This window comes from Bufo gargarizans, chromosome 1 (assembly GCF_014858855.1).
Source record: "Bufo gargarizans isolate SCDJY-AF-19 chromosome 1, ASM1485885v1, whole genome shotgun sequence".
NCBI classification, from domain to species: Eukaryota; Metazoa; Chordata; class Amphibia; order Anura; family Bufonidae; genus Bufo; species Bufo gargarizans.
The window spans coordinates 323,076,098-323,092,571 of record NC_058080.1 but is presented as its reverse complement, the minus strand read 5'-3'; the positions used below and the strand labels follow the sequence as shown (position 1 = coordinate 323,092,571).

Genomic DNA, 16,474 nt, shown 5'->3' with positions numbered 1-16,474 from the left:
TGCATTGATTTTAAATTGTTAAACTTTTTTTTTTTTTGGGGGGGGGCTTATTATTAGGGGAAAAAAAAATGAAAATATATGTCATAATTGCTGTTCAGCGGTGAAGTTATATTGTACTACAGCCATTTACGGGGTGTATTAATAGGATAGATACGTACAAGGTATTAGCTGTCCTGCGTTGATTTTACATTGTTTAACAGTTTTTTGGGGGGTGTATTAATAGAAAGAAAAAGGGAAAAAATATATGTCATAATTGTCGTTCAGTGGTGAAGTTACATTGCACTGCAGCTATTTACGGGGTGTATTAATCGGAAAGATACGTATGTCCCATCAGTTTATTAATCAGAAAAAAATAATATAAAAAAATAATATATATATATATATCTTAATTGCTATTCAGCAAAGTAACATTGTACTACAGCCTTTTTTGGGTGGTATTATTTTTAATTCTTTTATCATACAGTATGTCAGACAGACAGGTGACAGGCCCTTCAAATGGAACGGGCAGTGGCCAAAATGTTTCTGTCGCAGGCAGCAGAAGAAGACGGGGTGGCAGCAGGGGTCGCAGCGAGAGACCTGAGCTCCCAGTGTTATCTATCAGTTGTGTCTTGACCAGCAACCCAGCAGTGCTTGAATGGTTGACTCGGTCTTTGAGTTTGTCGCAAGTGACATCAGACACCCCCAGTCAAGAGTCGATGGGTTCCTCTGACAGGACGCTTAGTTGTCCTGAACCTTCCTCTGCTATTTTCAGTTTCCTCAGCGCGAGAAGTATTATATGTTGTAGGCTCGGCTCCACTTTTCAGCGAGGACAAGCTACTAGAGGACAGTCAGCAGCTACTGCACAGCCAAGATTTGGAGGAAACATCCGCTGCTTCCTCCGGTAGGCGGACAAGTAGTGATGAGGAGAGTCGTGTGGGAGCAGGTGTTGTGAGCGATCAGGCTCCTGGCCCTGAGAACATTGACAGGGACATCGGTGATGTGCAGAAAGTAGAGGATGATGATGATGATGTAGCCGATCGCACTTAAGAGCCAGGTGAAGAAGGGGCTTTATCATCAGAAGAAGAGGGTGGAAGCTTGCGCTTGAGGCAGCAGCTGAGCCAGCAGGGTGGCAGCATGGCTGTGAGTCAGCAGGGTGGCAGCAGTGGAAGGTCGGGAGCCAAACGTGCCCAGGGTAGACCATGCGCTTCGCAGGTGTCTACCGGCCTAGAAAGTAGTGGTGGAAGGGTTCAAGAAGGCAGCGGTAGCAGGCAGTCAGCGCGGAGTGTTGGTGGGAAAATGCCATACTCAGCGGTGAGCAGTTACAAAGAAACTTGGAGGTAATTTTCTAGGGAGAATCTGAAAGAGGTACAGCAGGCGAGGCAGAACATTCATCTTAAATATAGCACACATGCCAAACCATGTGTAAAGTACCTTAGACCATCTCTTTATTTATAATTTTCTTTATTGAAAATAATCAGGATACAGAATATTGCATCATAAAAGTTATGAACAGAAAAGAAGAAACAAAAAGAAAGGAGTACACATCACCAGGTACAATGTAATGAGATACAATAATGACATTTGTCCAGTAAGTTGAGCAAACTTAATTTCTAAGGAATGAATAGGTACCCAGATCCTTTTCAACCCAATATTGTTCTATATGTAAGGGTGTATATGAGTGGATATGACCCAAAATTAATAATAAAGGGCTTTCAGAAGTTCCTGAAGGACCTCCACAGTTTCCAACATTCTCTATAATTTAGTGATTGTGTGACTCTCCCAAGCCACTAATTCTTCAAATCTATATATTTGATCGACCTTTTGAATCCATTGGTGGGGAGGTCTGTGTTAAGCCAGTATTTGGGGATAAGAAGCCTTGCTGCTCCTAAAAGGGAAATAAATAATCTAGGGGGGAACAAGAGGGAGTCGGGGGGCGATAGCCCCAGCAGGGCTAGTAAAGGCGATGTCGGGAAAGCTGTCTGGCACACTTTATTACTAAGGGCAAAGATCTCGGACCACCAAGTCTGGATCCGTGGGCATGTCCACCAAATGTGGAAGAAGGTGCTTTTCTGTTCAACGAACATCCAAACTATCTGGCTTTTATAGACAGGTGACATTAGGGGTTATATACACCACCTAGTTAGGACTTTGTAACCATTCTCCTGTGTTCACACACGTCTAGAGCTTTTAAAGGGAGTTATCAAAATTGAGAAAAGTTCAGACTGGGGCCAAGAAATGTTAAGGTCTTTCTCCCATAAATTGATAAAGGCAGGTTTGGGCATCAAGACAGGGGTTGTGATTAGTTTGTAAATCCTTGATCTGAGTTTGGGAGGTGGTTTTTGAGATAGACTTAGACTTTCAAACCAGGTGATTGGGCGTAAAAGGGCACTTTTAGGAGTATGTTTTGATGATAAAGATGAGATCAAAGAGTGTGAAAATGTTAGCTCAGGGAAAAGGGTGAGAATTCCTTTTGAGTCAAGAATTCCATTTCCCTGACTAAACAGGGATATGACCTTGATTGTTGAGTTACATACAGTGTGAGGTAAACTGTCTCTGAGTGCTGGTGGGGCATGGGCCAAGATGTCTTTTAAACATATTAGGGGGGAGGGTAGGAGAATGGCATTCTGTGATGATTGAAGCCATTTACATGCAGCTAGGGTCGACCTAATCAGAGGGTTAGAAGGCTTGTCGTAGGAAAGAGGAATTTGAACTCTAACTAGGAGATTGGAGAAAGGGTGTTTATAACCAGTCTGTTCCATGTGTACCCAAGCACTAGATTGGGAACTAATGAACCAGTTGACCACTCTGGATAGGGAAACTGCTCTACCATACAACTCAGTATCAGGTAGACCGATCCCTCTGTGAGATTTTGGTATATTAAGAGAGGAATAGGTCTGGCGCGGTCTCTTCCCTGCCCATAAAAAAAAAATGTATGTGGCGTTTTAAAGTTTTATAATATGTTTTTGGCACAGGAATGGGAAGGACCTGTTGTAAGTAGGTTAATCTAGGTAAAATCAAAGAGGTGATAATGTTTTTCCTCCTAAACCAAGATAACATTAGGGGTTGCAAAGTGGAACGTTGTTCAGTTATTAAGTGAAGGAGGGGGTGTAGTTTAGGTTAAAAAGTGTTGATAGGGTAGGGCTAATTTTAACCCCAAGATAAGTAATAAATGGAGAATCTCACGAGAAAGGGGAGGAGGCCATGAGTTCGGATTTAGTGGCGGAAGGAAAGAGTAGGCTTAAAATTTGGGTGTCACGACCCTTGGTCATGGTCGTGACTCCTTGGGTGCCGCATGCTGTTGCCCGCGGTTTGGGAGTTCGTCAACCGCAGCTGGGGCACTTAGTTGTTTGCCTCAGGTGCGGTTGCCGCGGACAACAAGTGTGCGTGCGGTTGCCCTTGGCAACGGGTTTTGTGTGAATGCCCGTTTGTGTGTTTGTGTGCACTTTGTGTTTGTTGTGCACGAGGTGATGTTTTATGTGCACCTGGACTCCTCCCTTCACCTGCGGTTGTCCGCGGCAACGTCTGGCGATGTTTGCATGCTGTGGAGGTGTCTCGGCCTGTTGGCTGTTTTGGAGGACACGGTTGCCACGCATGCCGTTGCTGTCGGAGACAGGTGAGTGAGGTTGTGTGCTTTCCCCTTTATGTGAGTTTCCCTTCTGTGTTGCTGGAAGGGTTAACTCCCTTCCCAGTGTGTGTGACTTCACTGGGTGTGTGCTGATCGTTGGGTGGGGCCTCTTGGCCTATAAAGCCTCAGTCCCTGGCTGGGCTCAGTAGGTTGCTCTCAGCCATGCTGGCTGGAGCAGCCTCCTGTCTCCTCCATCTGCCTGGTGGGGACCATCCTTCTGGTCATAAAACCGTTGTCAGTTTATTCTATGTTTCATGGTGTTATCTAAGTGTGTGGGGGGTTATCTTGTTAGTGCAGCTTATGGTTTCCTGGTTTCCCTTGTATGTCTGGTGTGTGCTGTGTCCTTTATGTTGCTGTGGACATCAGCACTTGTTCATGGGTTCCAGGTTTGTGTGTCTGTGGCAGGTAAGTGCAGGACTAGTCTCACTTACCTGTCATTTCCATAAGTCTGTTATTGTATTCCCCTGTGTTGCTTGGCCGTTGAGACTCCTGCTCCCCCGTGCCAAGGAGGAGCAGGTCGTCTCACTCTGTCCCCTAGTACAGGGCCGACTTGAGGGCTCGTAGGGACTTTTAGGTTCCGGCGTATGAGCCCTCCTACCACCAAGGTCGGCTCATACTGACAGGAGACAGGGTCAGCGTTAGGGACGCAATAGGAGGTGACCTGCTCCCTAACTCTGTGGTCCCGGCCAAGGGGTAACCCTTACATCTTCCTGGCACCGCACGGCTGGGTGTTTCCCCCACACCCAGCCGTGACATTGGGATTTCTTCAAATTGATTTTAAAATTGGATACGTAGCTAAAGAGTTCAAGAGTGTTATATATGACAGAGAGTGATGTAGTAGGGTTAGTGGATAAGATCAGCAAGTCGTCCGCAAAGGCGGCGAATTTTGTGTGCGGAGACCAAGTTTTACCCCTTCTATTTTATCATCTCTTCTCAAGGCCTGTAAAAGGGATTCCATAACTAAAACAAAGAGGAGGGGGGAGAGAGGACATCCATGTCTGGTGCCATTTCTGATAACAAAGGAGGGGGGCAGAGTGCTGTTAATGATTATGGAAGCAGAGGCATTTGAATACATAGAGAAAACTGCATTGACAAATGGGATCGGAAGCCCAAAGGTTAGTAGTGTCAGGTGCATAAATTCCCAGTCCACTCTGTCAAATGCCTTTTCGGCATCAGTGCTAAGAAAAATCATAGGTTGTTTTGTTTTCTTTGAGTGATGAATAGCGTTAAAAACTCTGGGGTGTTATCTTTAGGCCTCATGCACACGACCGTTTTTTTTTACGGTCCGCAAAAACGGGGTCCGTAGATCCGTGACCGTTTTTTCGTCCGTGGGTCTTCCTTGATTTTCGGAGGATCCACGGACATGAAAAAAAAGTCGTTTTGGTGTCCGCCTGGCCGCGCGGAGCCAAACGGATCCGTCCTGAATTACAATGCAAGTCAATGGGGATGGATCCGTTTGACGTTGACACAATATGGTGCAATTGCAAACGGATCCGTCCCCATTGACTTTCAATGTAAAGTCTGGAGTCTCTTTTATACCATCGGATCGGAGTTTTCTCCAATCCGATGGTATATTTTAACTTGAAGCATCCCCATCACCATGGGAACGTCTCTATGTTAGAATATACTGTCGGATATGAGTTACATCGTGAAAACTCATATCCGAAAGTATATTCTAACGTAGAGGCGTTCCCATGGTGATGGGGACGCTTCTAGTTAGAATATACTACAAACTGTGTACATGACTGCCCCCTGCTGCCTGGCAGCCCCGGATCTCTTACAGGGGGCTGTGATCCGAACAATTAACCCCTCAGGTGCTGCACCTGAAGGGGTTAATTGTGCGTATCATAGCCCCCTGTAAGAGATCCGGGGCTGCCAGGCAGCAGGGGGCAGACCCCCCTCCCTCCCCAGTTTAAAATTCATTGGTGGCCAGTGCGGCCCCCCCTCCCTCCCTCTATTGCATTAATAACATTGGTGGCAGTGTGCGGCCTCCCCTCTCCCCCCCCCCCGATCATTGGTGGCAGCGGAGTTCTGATCGGTAACCATGGCAACCAGGACGCTACTGCAGTCCTGGTTGCCATGGTTACTTAGCAATAGTAGAAGCATCATACTTACCTGCTGGTTGCTGCGGTGTCTGTGTCCGGCCGGGAGCTCCTCCTACTGGTAAGTTTCAGGTCTGTGTGGCGCATTGCTGTCACTTACCAGTAGGAGGAGCACCCGGCCTGACACAGACATCGCAGCAGCCAGCAGGTAAGCATGATGCTTCTACTATTGCTAAGTAACCATGGCAACCAGGACTGCAGTAGCGTCCTGGTTGCCATGGTTACCGATCGGAGCCCCAGAGATTAAACTGAGACTCCGATCGGAACTCCGCTGCCACCAATGATCGGGGGGGGGGGGGGAAGAGGGGAGGCCGCACACTGCCACCAATGTTATTAATGCAATAGAGGGAGGGGGGCCGGGGGAGGCCGCACACTGCCACTAATGTTATTAATGCAATAGAGGGAGGGAGGGGGAGGCCGCACACTGCCACCAATATTATTAATGCAATAGAGGGAGGGAGGGGGGGCTGGGGGAGCCCACACACTGCCACCAATGTTATTAATGCAATAGAGGGAGGGAGGAAGGGGGGGGCCGGGGGAGGCCGCACACTGTGCCACCAACTTATTAATACAATAGAGGGAGGAAGGGGGGGGGCGCACACTGTGCCACCAATGTTATTATTACAATAGAGGGATGGAGGGGGGGGGGCGCACTGGCCACCAATGAAATTTAAACTGGGGAGGGAGGGGGTTCTGCCCCCTGCTGCCTGGCAGCCCCGGATCTCTTACAGAGGGCTATGATATGCACAATTAACCCCTTCAGGTGCAGCACCTGAGGGGTTAATTGTACGGATCACAGCCCCCTGTAAGAGATCGGGTGCTGCCAGGCAGCAGGGGGCAGTCATGTACACAGTTTGTTGTATATTCTAACTAGAAGCGTCCCCATCACTATGGGAACGCCTCTGTGTTAGAATATACTGTCGGATCTGAGTTTTCACAAAGTGAAAACTCAGCTCTGAAAAAGCTTTTATGCAGACGGATCTTCGGATCCGTCTGTATGAAAGTAACCTACGGCCACGGATCACGGACACGGATGCCAATCTTGTGTGCATCCGTGTTCTTTCACGGACCCATTGACTTGAATGGGTCCGTGAACCGTTGTCTGTCAAAAATATAGGACAGGTCTTATATTTTTTTGACTGGCAGGATACACGGATCACTGTCTTGGCTGCAAAACGGAGCATTTTTTGATTTTTCCACGGACCCATTGAAAGTCAATGGGTCCGTGAAAAAAAAAAAGAGAACGGCACAACGGCCACAGATGCACACAACGGTCGTGTGCATGAGGCCTTACCTTCTGTGCCTTGAATACAGCCCACTTGGTCAACATGAATTAGGGTGGGTCTTACCGGTGGTGGACGGGAGGACCAATAAGTCCAATACCCAGGAGAAGGTGTTCTCATGTCTGGATACGTCCTCCAGTTGGCAGTCACTTTGTGCAGAGGGGCCACAGGGAAAAGTCTGTCCCTGTTGATGCCCTACTTGGCCTATTATGCCCCAAAGTGCCTCCTAACACGGGGTCCTATCCCCGCAAGGGGTGGCCCCGTCCGGAACCTAACCCTAGGCTCAGAGGATGACTTCAGAAGGCTGGTGGAGGAGTTAAATCACAACACCATTAACCTCAAATTCACTTCATCTATTGTACGTAACAATCTCCCATTCCTGGACATATGTATATCCAGGGATGTCAAGGGGGGTCTGCAGACTACCATTTACCGCAAAGAGACCTCGAAGAAACTCGCTGCTTACATGGGACAGCTGCCATCCTGTCCCATTGAAGCGGGGGATTCCTGTTGGCCAATACTTGCGGCTTAAACGCAACTGCTCGGACCAACGGGAATTTACACGTCAGGCAAATGAGCTGAGAGAACGTTTTCGAGCACAGGAGTACCCAGACAGCACACTAAGACAGGCGTTTCAACGAGCACGACAGATGACACGCACTCGACTGTTACATCTGACTGAGGGCCAGAAGGTTGAGCGGTTATAGGCACATTCGACTCAGCGGCCACACAAATGAAAGAAATTCTAGGACGGAATTGGGATACGCTCCTGATAGACCCAGATCTGTCCGATGTGGTCAGTACCCATCCATCGTGACCTTCAGGAGAGGGACTAATCTAAGAGACCAATTCGTCCACAGCCACTATTATCCTCCTAAAAAAAGGACGTGGCTGCACAGACAAGTTAATGGATGTTTTAAGTGTGGTCGCCGTACTGTTTGCAAATTTGTTACGCAGTGTAAATTCCTAACGTTGGACCCCACGGGCTTTACCCACCAGATACGTGACTTTATTAATTAAGGGGTTATTTACCTTCTCACCTGCGAGTGCGGTATGAGATATGTGGGTAAGACACGTAGGGAACTACGGGTACGCATAGGCGAACACATGGGCGATATCCGCAATAACAGGGATACCCCAGTGGCAAAACATGTCCACTTGGCCCATGGAGGACGGGCATCAGCTGTAACATTTCTAGGCCTAGAAATGATTAGGAAGCCATTACGAGGGGGAGATTGGGATAAAAAAAAATCCTCCAGAGAGAATGTTGGTGGATTTTCAAATTGAAAACCACCCACCCCCATGGTCTGAACGACCAGTTACAATTTGGCTGTTTCTTGTGACCTACCTGTGATGCTAATCAATCAAATACACCATCTACCTATGCACTTAAAGGGATGGGTGGGTGTGAGTACTATAGGGCACCTGTATTATCTTAACGTGCCCTGGTCTCACCAGCCATTTACCCCTCAAATAACATGTGCCAACATTTACCCCTCAAAATCTCATGTGCCAATGGTTCCAAAATAAAGGGTCAGCCGTAGTTACAAACAATAACGGACACTATCATGTATCTCTGTTGTGATGTATTTATTTATAATTGAGGTGATTCATTTATAACAATGTGCATCGACTTTATCCTCCACTTATCATTTAAACACCTCCCCACCCCCTTCCACCGCTCCCTTTCTGTGTGTCATCTGTCCTGGTCAAGGGTCATCTGAGGTCATGATCAGATCTGAGATGAGAGCAGACACTACCATGTGTCTCCTCTCTTATTTGTCTTAATAGTGGCCACCAGCCGCTATCATTCTATCTAAATGAGTAGCGGACATCATCATGCACCCTTAAGTGTTAATACACCCTATCCTCACCCCTGATCTTACTGCCAAGCAAGTCCCTGCTCAGGTCCCGTGCTGGAGGGGGCGGTCTTTACCCTCCCCAGCACCTGCGGGAGTGTCGTTGTAGGAGCCGCATTGTCACATACATCGGCCCCTCCCACCCCTGCTACCTCTCCTGGACAGCTGCCGCGGCGCTCTGCCACGATCACGCCCCTATGTTATGACACTCATAGGGCGTCGTGACGTCGGTGAGCTTGCGCGGCGATGCGGCTGCCCTTCCCGGCAATTGCGCATGCGCAAGCGAGGACGTGACCTGCCGCGTCACGTGACACTTACCTCAACACGTGGGCGGGGGCCACGCCTACTGCACATGCGCCTAGCCACGGATCCCCTTCCATTTAAACCATACAGCGCGCCAGTACGTGCTATCAGAAGCCGGTAGGCGGTCAGCACGCCTATCTGCCCTGCCGCACCCCATGAGGAAGGCCATGCGATCTTCTTGATAAACAGTGAGTAACCTATCATGACATGCCAGCATATTAAGTGTAGCTAGCGCCCTAGCCTGACTGTGTCCTTATTGATGTTTTGTACTTTGTAGGAATTTGGGTCGTCTGGGACTACCAAGTCCTATTAAGTCTGCTAAACCACACATTGTTTGTGAGCAGGGGGTTGCACTCTACCCTATACCCTTGTCCCCTGACGAGTTAAGGGCTCTGTCATAGGTAGTAGTCCTTATTTCCCATACAGTAGATATATAGTAGGATATATTCTCTAACGAAACGTGTAGGGTTCGAGCACTATTCCATACTAGTTGTTTACCCCTATCTAAATAGTTAACCCCACAGGGTCATCTAGTGCTATCCATTTTTAGGGTTAGGTTCCGGACGGGGCCACCCCTTGCGGGGATAGGACCCCGTGTTAGGAGGCACTTTAGGGCATAATAGGCCAAGTAGGGCATCAACAGGGACAGATATTTCCCTGTGGCCCCTCTGCACAAAGTGACCGCCAACTGGAGGACGTATCCAGACGTGAGAACACCTTCTCCTGGGTATTGGACTTATTGGTCCTCCCATCCACCACGGGTAAGACCCATCCTTATTTCGCCTTATGGCATGGTCTCCATTTTGGTTTATGTTTATAGGTCATACAGTCCACCTTCCGCCCCATTCAGAGACGTGAACGTGGACCTGACCATCAGGCGACCTGTTCTACAGGTTCCCTATTGTTGTGTGTCTTTGTCTGGTAGGGGTTTTCCTCCCCTCATAGGGATCTTAAATTATCCTAATAAAAGTTTGGTTTTAATACGTTACTACCCCTTATTTTCACATAGTTCTAATTAACGAGTAGTTATCTGGGGGGTGCTTCTGCACCACCCCAAGGGACCACCCTTTGTGTTTTTTCAACATAAATTAGGCCAGGTAGAAGCAGAGAGAGGCGGGAAGTTTGCAAATAATTTGAGATCTAAGTTCAATAAAGAGATCGGGCGATAATTTGCGCAATCCGATTTGTCTTTCCCCTCCTTAGGGATCAGGGAGATGTGAGCTCTAGTCATATCTTCTGAGAATAGAACCCCAGACAGGGCACTAATGTAGATCGTAAGAAGATGTGGGGTCAGAATCTTCTGAAAGGTACGGTAGTATAGGGCAGGGAGACCATCAGGGCCAGGGCATTTCCCATTAGGAAGTTGTTTAATGGCCGTTTCTAGTTCCTTTAAAGTGAAGGGGGCTTGTAAAGTATGTGCTTGTGAGACTGATATGGAAGGCAGAGCAAGAGAGAGTGTAAGAAGTTATTAACTGATTGTAGAGAAGAAGGAGGGGCCTTGCCTCCAAGTTCGTTATCATGTAAGTTATATAACTTGTGATAACATTTTTGGAATTGAGAGACAATGGCTGAGGTGGCAAAGACCTCTTCCTCACTTACACCTCTAACTTTGTGGATATAATTATGTCATTTCCTTTGTTTGATGCGTTGCATCATAAATTTGGATGCTTTATCACCATGAGCATAATGTTTAAATTGGGAGTGAAGATAATATTTTGCTGAGATTGATGTCAATGTTTTATTCAGTTGGGCTCTTAGAGCTGAAAGCTCAATAAAGTGTGCCTCTAATAAAGATTGTTTGTGCATTCAAGTTTTTTGATCTGGGAGAGTAAGGAGTCAATGTGGGCTGTTCTTTGTTTTTTTAATCTAGTCCCCATGCTGATAAAATGTCCACGTATATAGGCCTTGTATGAATCCCAAATAACGTGGGGGGAGGTTTCTGGTAGAGAGTTATGGACAAAAAAATTATTCTAGAAGATTCTGTGTGAATTGGAGATCATCTCCGGGGGAGATAAGGAGCTGGTTTAGTCTCCATCTAAATGAGCGGGGGAAAAGGGGGGGGGGGGTAGTGAGGGAGCAGAGATGGTAATGAACACATGAGAATGGTCTGATAAAAGTGAATGTTGCCTATGGATGTCTTGTAGGTGCTCCTTAGTGTTGGGAGCGTAAAGGTTAACAAAAGGTGTAGATCTGGTTTGCGATATTGCCCTTAAGTAGGATATATCTACCCTCAGTGTCTTGTGTGTGTGAGATATAGGAGAAAGGAACATCCCTCCTGACCCCGATGCTCACGCCCCTGGATGCCGCAGAGTCGGAACCACAGTGATACCAGTGTGGGAATATAGAATGTTTAAGGTTGGGGTACTTATTAAATTTAAAATGGGTCTCTTGAAGCATAATAATAGAGCAATTTTCTTTATTTAGGTAAGAGAAAATTTTGCTCTGCTTTGAAGGGGAGTTAAGGCCTTTAACATTAAAGGATGATACTATAATGTTAGCCATCTCTCCCATAGAAAACAGAGAAATACACCCTCGGTATCACTGTTAAGTATTGTTTCGTGTAGGTGTATTGCATTGACATACTTAACCCTCCAGGGCGGAGCAGCGGGATCCAGCAGGGGGTCCCATCCTAAGTAAGTACTGGGCATGTTAAGCTGGTTGGTTCTGGTAATGGAAAAAAAAGAAAAGAACAAAAACAATAAGAAAATAACTAATATGATAGCCTCCAATACGGAGGACAAACTGAGAGCTCTGATAAATCACAAGGTGGAATTGTGACATCTTGTAGCACCCTCATGGAAATAAAGGGTGAAGGATAATGGAGCAAACCTGGATGACCACCGCTCCCCTGGGGGGAATCAGTGGGGGGGGGGGGGGGCAACCAGGTGGCCCGTCTAGCTGATAAACATGAAGTGACATCTTGAAATCTCAAAATAAGGAGTTGAGAATAAGAGCAATACTTATGTGAGAACACAAAGTTCCTTGTATGGATTGAAGACCAGCTGGACACTTCCTCTAGTCTTTGTCTTCCAGAGAGATTCTTCTTGGAGTGGAAGAGAAGTTGGCTCTTTTGGATCTCTGCGACTTCGGGATCTTGGGGGTCTCCCATGGTGTAATAAGGGGAAGATCAGGAAGAATGGCAGGTACCCAATTTTCAATCTGAAGTCATGAAATCTTGAGCTTGTCATAGGCCTTGTCCAGATCGCAGAAAGAAGAGATATTAATACGTCGGCCTTTATGTAAAAAGGAAAGGCCAAATGGAAAGTTCCATCTGTCCTTAGACCATCTCTTAAGATACTCTCTATAGCAGGGGAGCTGTCTGAGGAGCAACAATGGGGAATCCAACCAGTCCCGGAAAAAGATGGTAGGGACTTCAAAAACCGGGCTAGATCCTCAGCTTGGTCTGGGGAATACAGAGTGAAGGAGAGCCCCTTTTGTGATAGATTGTAGAAGAGGCTTGAGAATACATCTCATTGTCAAGGTCTGCCTCGAGACATCTGGCAGGAGTTAAATCTGAGAGTTCACAAACATAATGGGACCCTGTCTCCAGGCCCGTTGTAGAATCTCCTCTTTCTCCTTAAAGAAATGAATCCTGCATAAAACATCCTGGGATGCTGGGTTATCTGGGCGCCTTGGTCCCAGAACTCTATATACTCTGTCCAGCTCTACTGCTGCGTCCGCCGGTCTAGAGAGAAGGGTATTGAAAATGGTGGACACCACTTTGCGCAGGTCAGTTGCAGGCACCTCCTCAGAGACTCCGCGCAGTTTAATGTTATTACGCCGACCTCTGTTTTCCTGATCGTCTAATTGTAATAGCATGTGTCTGTTGACGGACCTCTGCAAGGTTAGAGTGTCTTCAACTTTAGTGAGGCGGGAGTCCAGAGTAGAAGAGACCTGTATCTGGTTGGTCAATTGAGTAGAGATATTAATCAGGTCTGTCTTGATGGCCACGATAGCCTGCTCTTGTTTATACTCGACCTGTAGTATAATAGCTCCAAGATCATTTTTAGTAGGTAGGTTACTTAAGAGGGACCAGATATTCTTTAGTTTTGGGCGCTTAGAGCGTCTACTGCCCGAGGATGAGGCAGAAGATGGGGTCTCCAATGCATCAGAGAAGGCAGGGGCTTGGAAGATGGCAGGTGTGGGTGGAAAGTCTGGATTGGAGTCCGGTATGGAGAGAGGCCCGCTATCAGTAACTGGTACAAATTCTTTTGCAGTAGGGGAGAGAGAGCGTGGCTGGGCTACATGTGATGAGGTTGCCATACTGTGGGGCCATATCCTCAGTTCTATACATATAGTTCGGCAGGACAGGGGATCTTCGCACTGGAGGGCCTAAGGTGTTTTCAGACGGGGAAGCACTCACCAGGCCAGACGTCTGAGCAGGGTTCTCTACTGTCGCTGATCCGCCTTGGGGCATCAAAGACAGGAGCACCAGGGTCTTTAAAGCTTGTGCAGGAAGCAAAGAGGTCTGCTGGTCTGCGATCCATTAAGGGAGGTGCGGCCTTGCTGCCGTGGAACTGTTGCCACTGAGTCTCCTGCAGGCGCCATCTTGGGTTCCACTGCACTGTGCGTTGGGATCGGGAGTTTGCTAAAGTATCGCGCAGTGGCCGGTTCTGGAGCCAGATAAGAAGATCCACGGCGACTAAAACACCTGACCATCCTTCCTCATAGAAATAAGTCGAGCTGGGTATTGTAAAACGATGGGTAAGAGGGCCCAGGGTCCGGGAGATCTGAAAGGTGCGTGTTCACAGTGGCATGCTTAGGCCCCGCCCCCAATGGAAATTTGATCACCAAACTTATGGCAAACATGTTGCAATCCTATTTCCTGGAGTCGCTGTATTACAAACAATATACATATGGTCGTGGGTAGCATTGTTCATAGCTTTCAAAATAAATTGAAAGAAAATATATCTCTCAGTTTAGGTGCTGACAAGGCTTTAAACCAGTGTTGTGTGGACTTAATAGGTTATTCAGCACTTTAGTTTGATTTATTGGTACCATTTATAATAAACCAGGCACACAAATTTCATCAGGACCCTACTCCCAGGTGATGCAGAACATAACGTTCAATGCCTCATAATTCTGATGAATTTATAGGTTTTTTTTTCTGTGGAAGAAATTTTAATTAAAAAAAGAAGATTCTAATAAAAAGAAGTTGCTCTCAGCCTCCAAAACTTTAACTGACTTCTATGTCGGAAGAAGTGAAGGAGGCATTGCTTCTGAACAGTCTATTTCTCAATGTATTTACAGCAGACAACTGGTATGAATCCATTGATAATGGTCCCTCATACAGCATAACTGCTTCACTTTACATAATATATCACCACTGCAATCGCCACTAGGGGAAACTAGAAATGTATACAGTTACTGTAATAATCTCTTTGCACTGAGCTTTCCCTTGTGGCAGCTGAATGAAAATGCAGTGTTTTCATGTTGGGAAGAAAGGAGGTTCAGTGCAGGTCCTCTCCTACCCAAGCCCCATAGCAGTCATGTGGTCTGCCTTCAGTGAAGGTACCCCACTGTAATAATCTACAAATTACAATTTTCTATTATTGGACATCATTCAAACCCTTTTAGTGTTTGCATAGGTACCAGGCATGGTTGGCCACCATCACTCTTGTTACTTAATGTAGCACTTATCGTTTTCTAAGAGCTCTGGAGGCATTGCCATCTTTTCAGGGTACTTCAGACGGTCAAAAATCTCACTGGCTTTTGTGGATAACATACTGTACTGCTTCTTATTTCTAATCCCAGAGAGGCTATTTCTCCAGTTATGTTTTTATTTGATACATTTAGTCAGACAAGGAGAGGAGATAGAAAAACAAACAAACACCAAAGCTCATGTTTTTAGAAAAACTAGGCACTAGGCATTAGATGTCAAACATATCTTTAATATCAAACATATCATTGTCTGTCATATGTAAATGTGCATTTTTTGAAACATTTGTTAAAAGTTTATTTAAAAAAATATAAACTAACTATGCTATGAAATTAAAAACTAATACTTACCTTTATTGTAACATGAGCCATGAGCACAGCAAAGTTAGTTAAATGATTACAAGAACACTTTGTATGTGTTCTGTTGGTCATTATTAGCCTGCAACCTTGAGTTGACCAATGACCGGACAGGTTGGCCTTTGAATAGCTCCAGAAAGAACAATTAGGGTTAAAAAAGTCTTCCGAATCCTGTAAAATAATAAATAAAAAAAAAGAAGTAGCAACATTAATATGTAATTCAATTACAATATTTTTTTTTGGGGGGGGGGGGGGGATATACTGACACTTTTTTCATCAAGTTAAAACCATATATTGACACATTATCCTTTTTTGTAATCTGTTTTTATTTTCTGACATCTTTATTTCAAAGCGTCATAATAGGTGCCACTTGGTCTGTACAGATCACCATTCATATCCTAATATTTTTCTTTACCGTTCACAGAGCCTGCCTAAAAAGCTCAGCCCATAGAAATCAATGAGGTCCCCTCCTGTCCATTGTGCCTATGACCCATGATGGCTGTTGCAAAGCATATCCAGATTTTTTTTCTACTTCCTACAGCATTTAAAATATGCTTTGCAACAGCCATCATGGGTCATAATGGACAGGAGGGGACCTCATTGATTTCTATGGGCTGAGCGATTTAGGCAGGCTCTGTGAACGGTATAGAAAAATAATAAGATATGAATGATGATCTGTACAGACTAAGTGGCACCTATTATGACGCTTTAAAATAAAGATGAAATTTGGAAAATTAAAGAAATATTTCAACTTTTCTATAGAATTTTCAAAACCAACTTTTTCAAAGACCAATTCCGTTCTGAAGTCACTTTGACCCCAGTTTAGAAACTATACCACTCAAATGACTTAAAACTGGTTTTACAAACTATGGTAACCAAACTATGTTAACCACAAGAATTAAAGAAAAATGGAGGTGAAATATACAATATTCAGTTTTTGTGCAGAATTTCTTTTTTAATCCAGTTTTTTTTTTTTAAACACAGCAAGGGTTAACAACAAAATAAACCCTAATATAGAGAGGCCTGCTTGCCAGCCTCTTGCCCTATAACTATGGCCCCTGGGACACTATTTGTGCATATTGGATTTTAAAGGCACTGTTTCTGCCCCTCTGACTTTTAACTGGAACAGATTCAAACATGTGGCGGCGGCCATCTTAAATTGTCCAGCAGTGTTTTGCTGTCGAGTGTATGGAACTATTTTGTGCATGGGATCATGTGCATGGTGGGGCAAAAATAAGACTTTCAGGAAATTCCAGAACCCCTGAACCGATCTGGGTGATTTTTGGATAGTTTGTTCACCCAGATTGA

The 16,474-nt window shown here is 45.7% G+C and overlaps 1 protein-coding gene across 3 annotated transcripts in view; it reads right to left on the bottom strand.

Moving 5' to 3' along the window:
- Nucleotides 1–16,474, bottom strand: part of ADGRL3 (adhesion G protein-coupled receptor L3) — an 807,408-nt gene that overhangs the window by 320,024 nt on the left and 470,910 nt on the right. For all 3 annotated transcript variants that reach the window (XM_044305816.1, XM_044305825.1, XM_044305834.1), the window contains exon 14: nucleotides 15,161–15,337. In XM_044305816.1, the coding sequence (XP_044161751.1) occupies nucleotides 15,161–15,337 (177 nt within the window). The remainder of the gene's footprint in view (nucleotides 1–15,160; nucleotides 15,338–16,474) is intronic.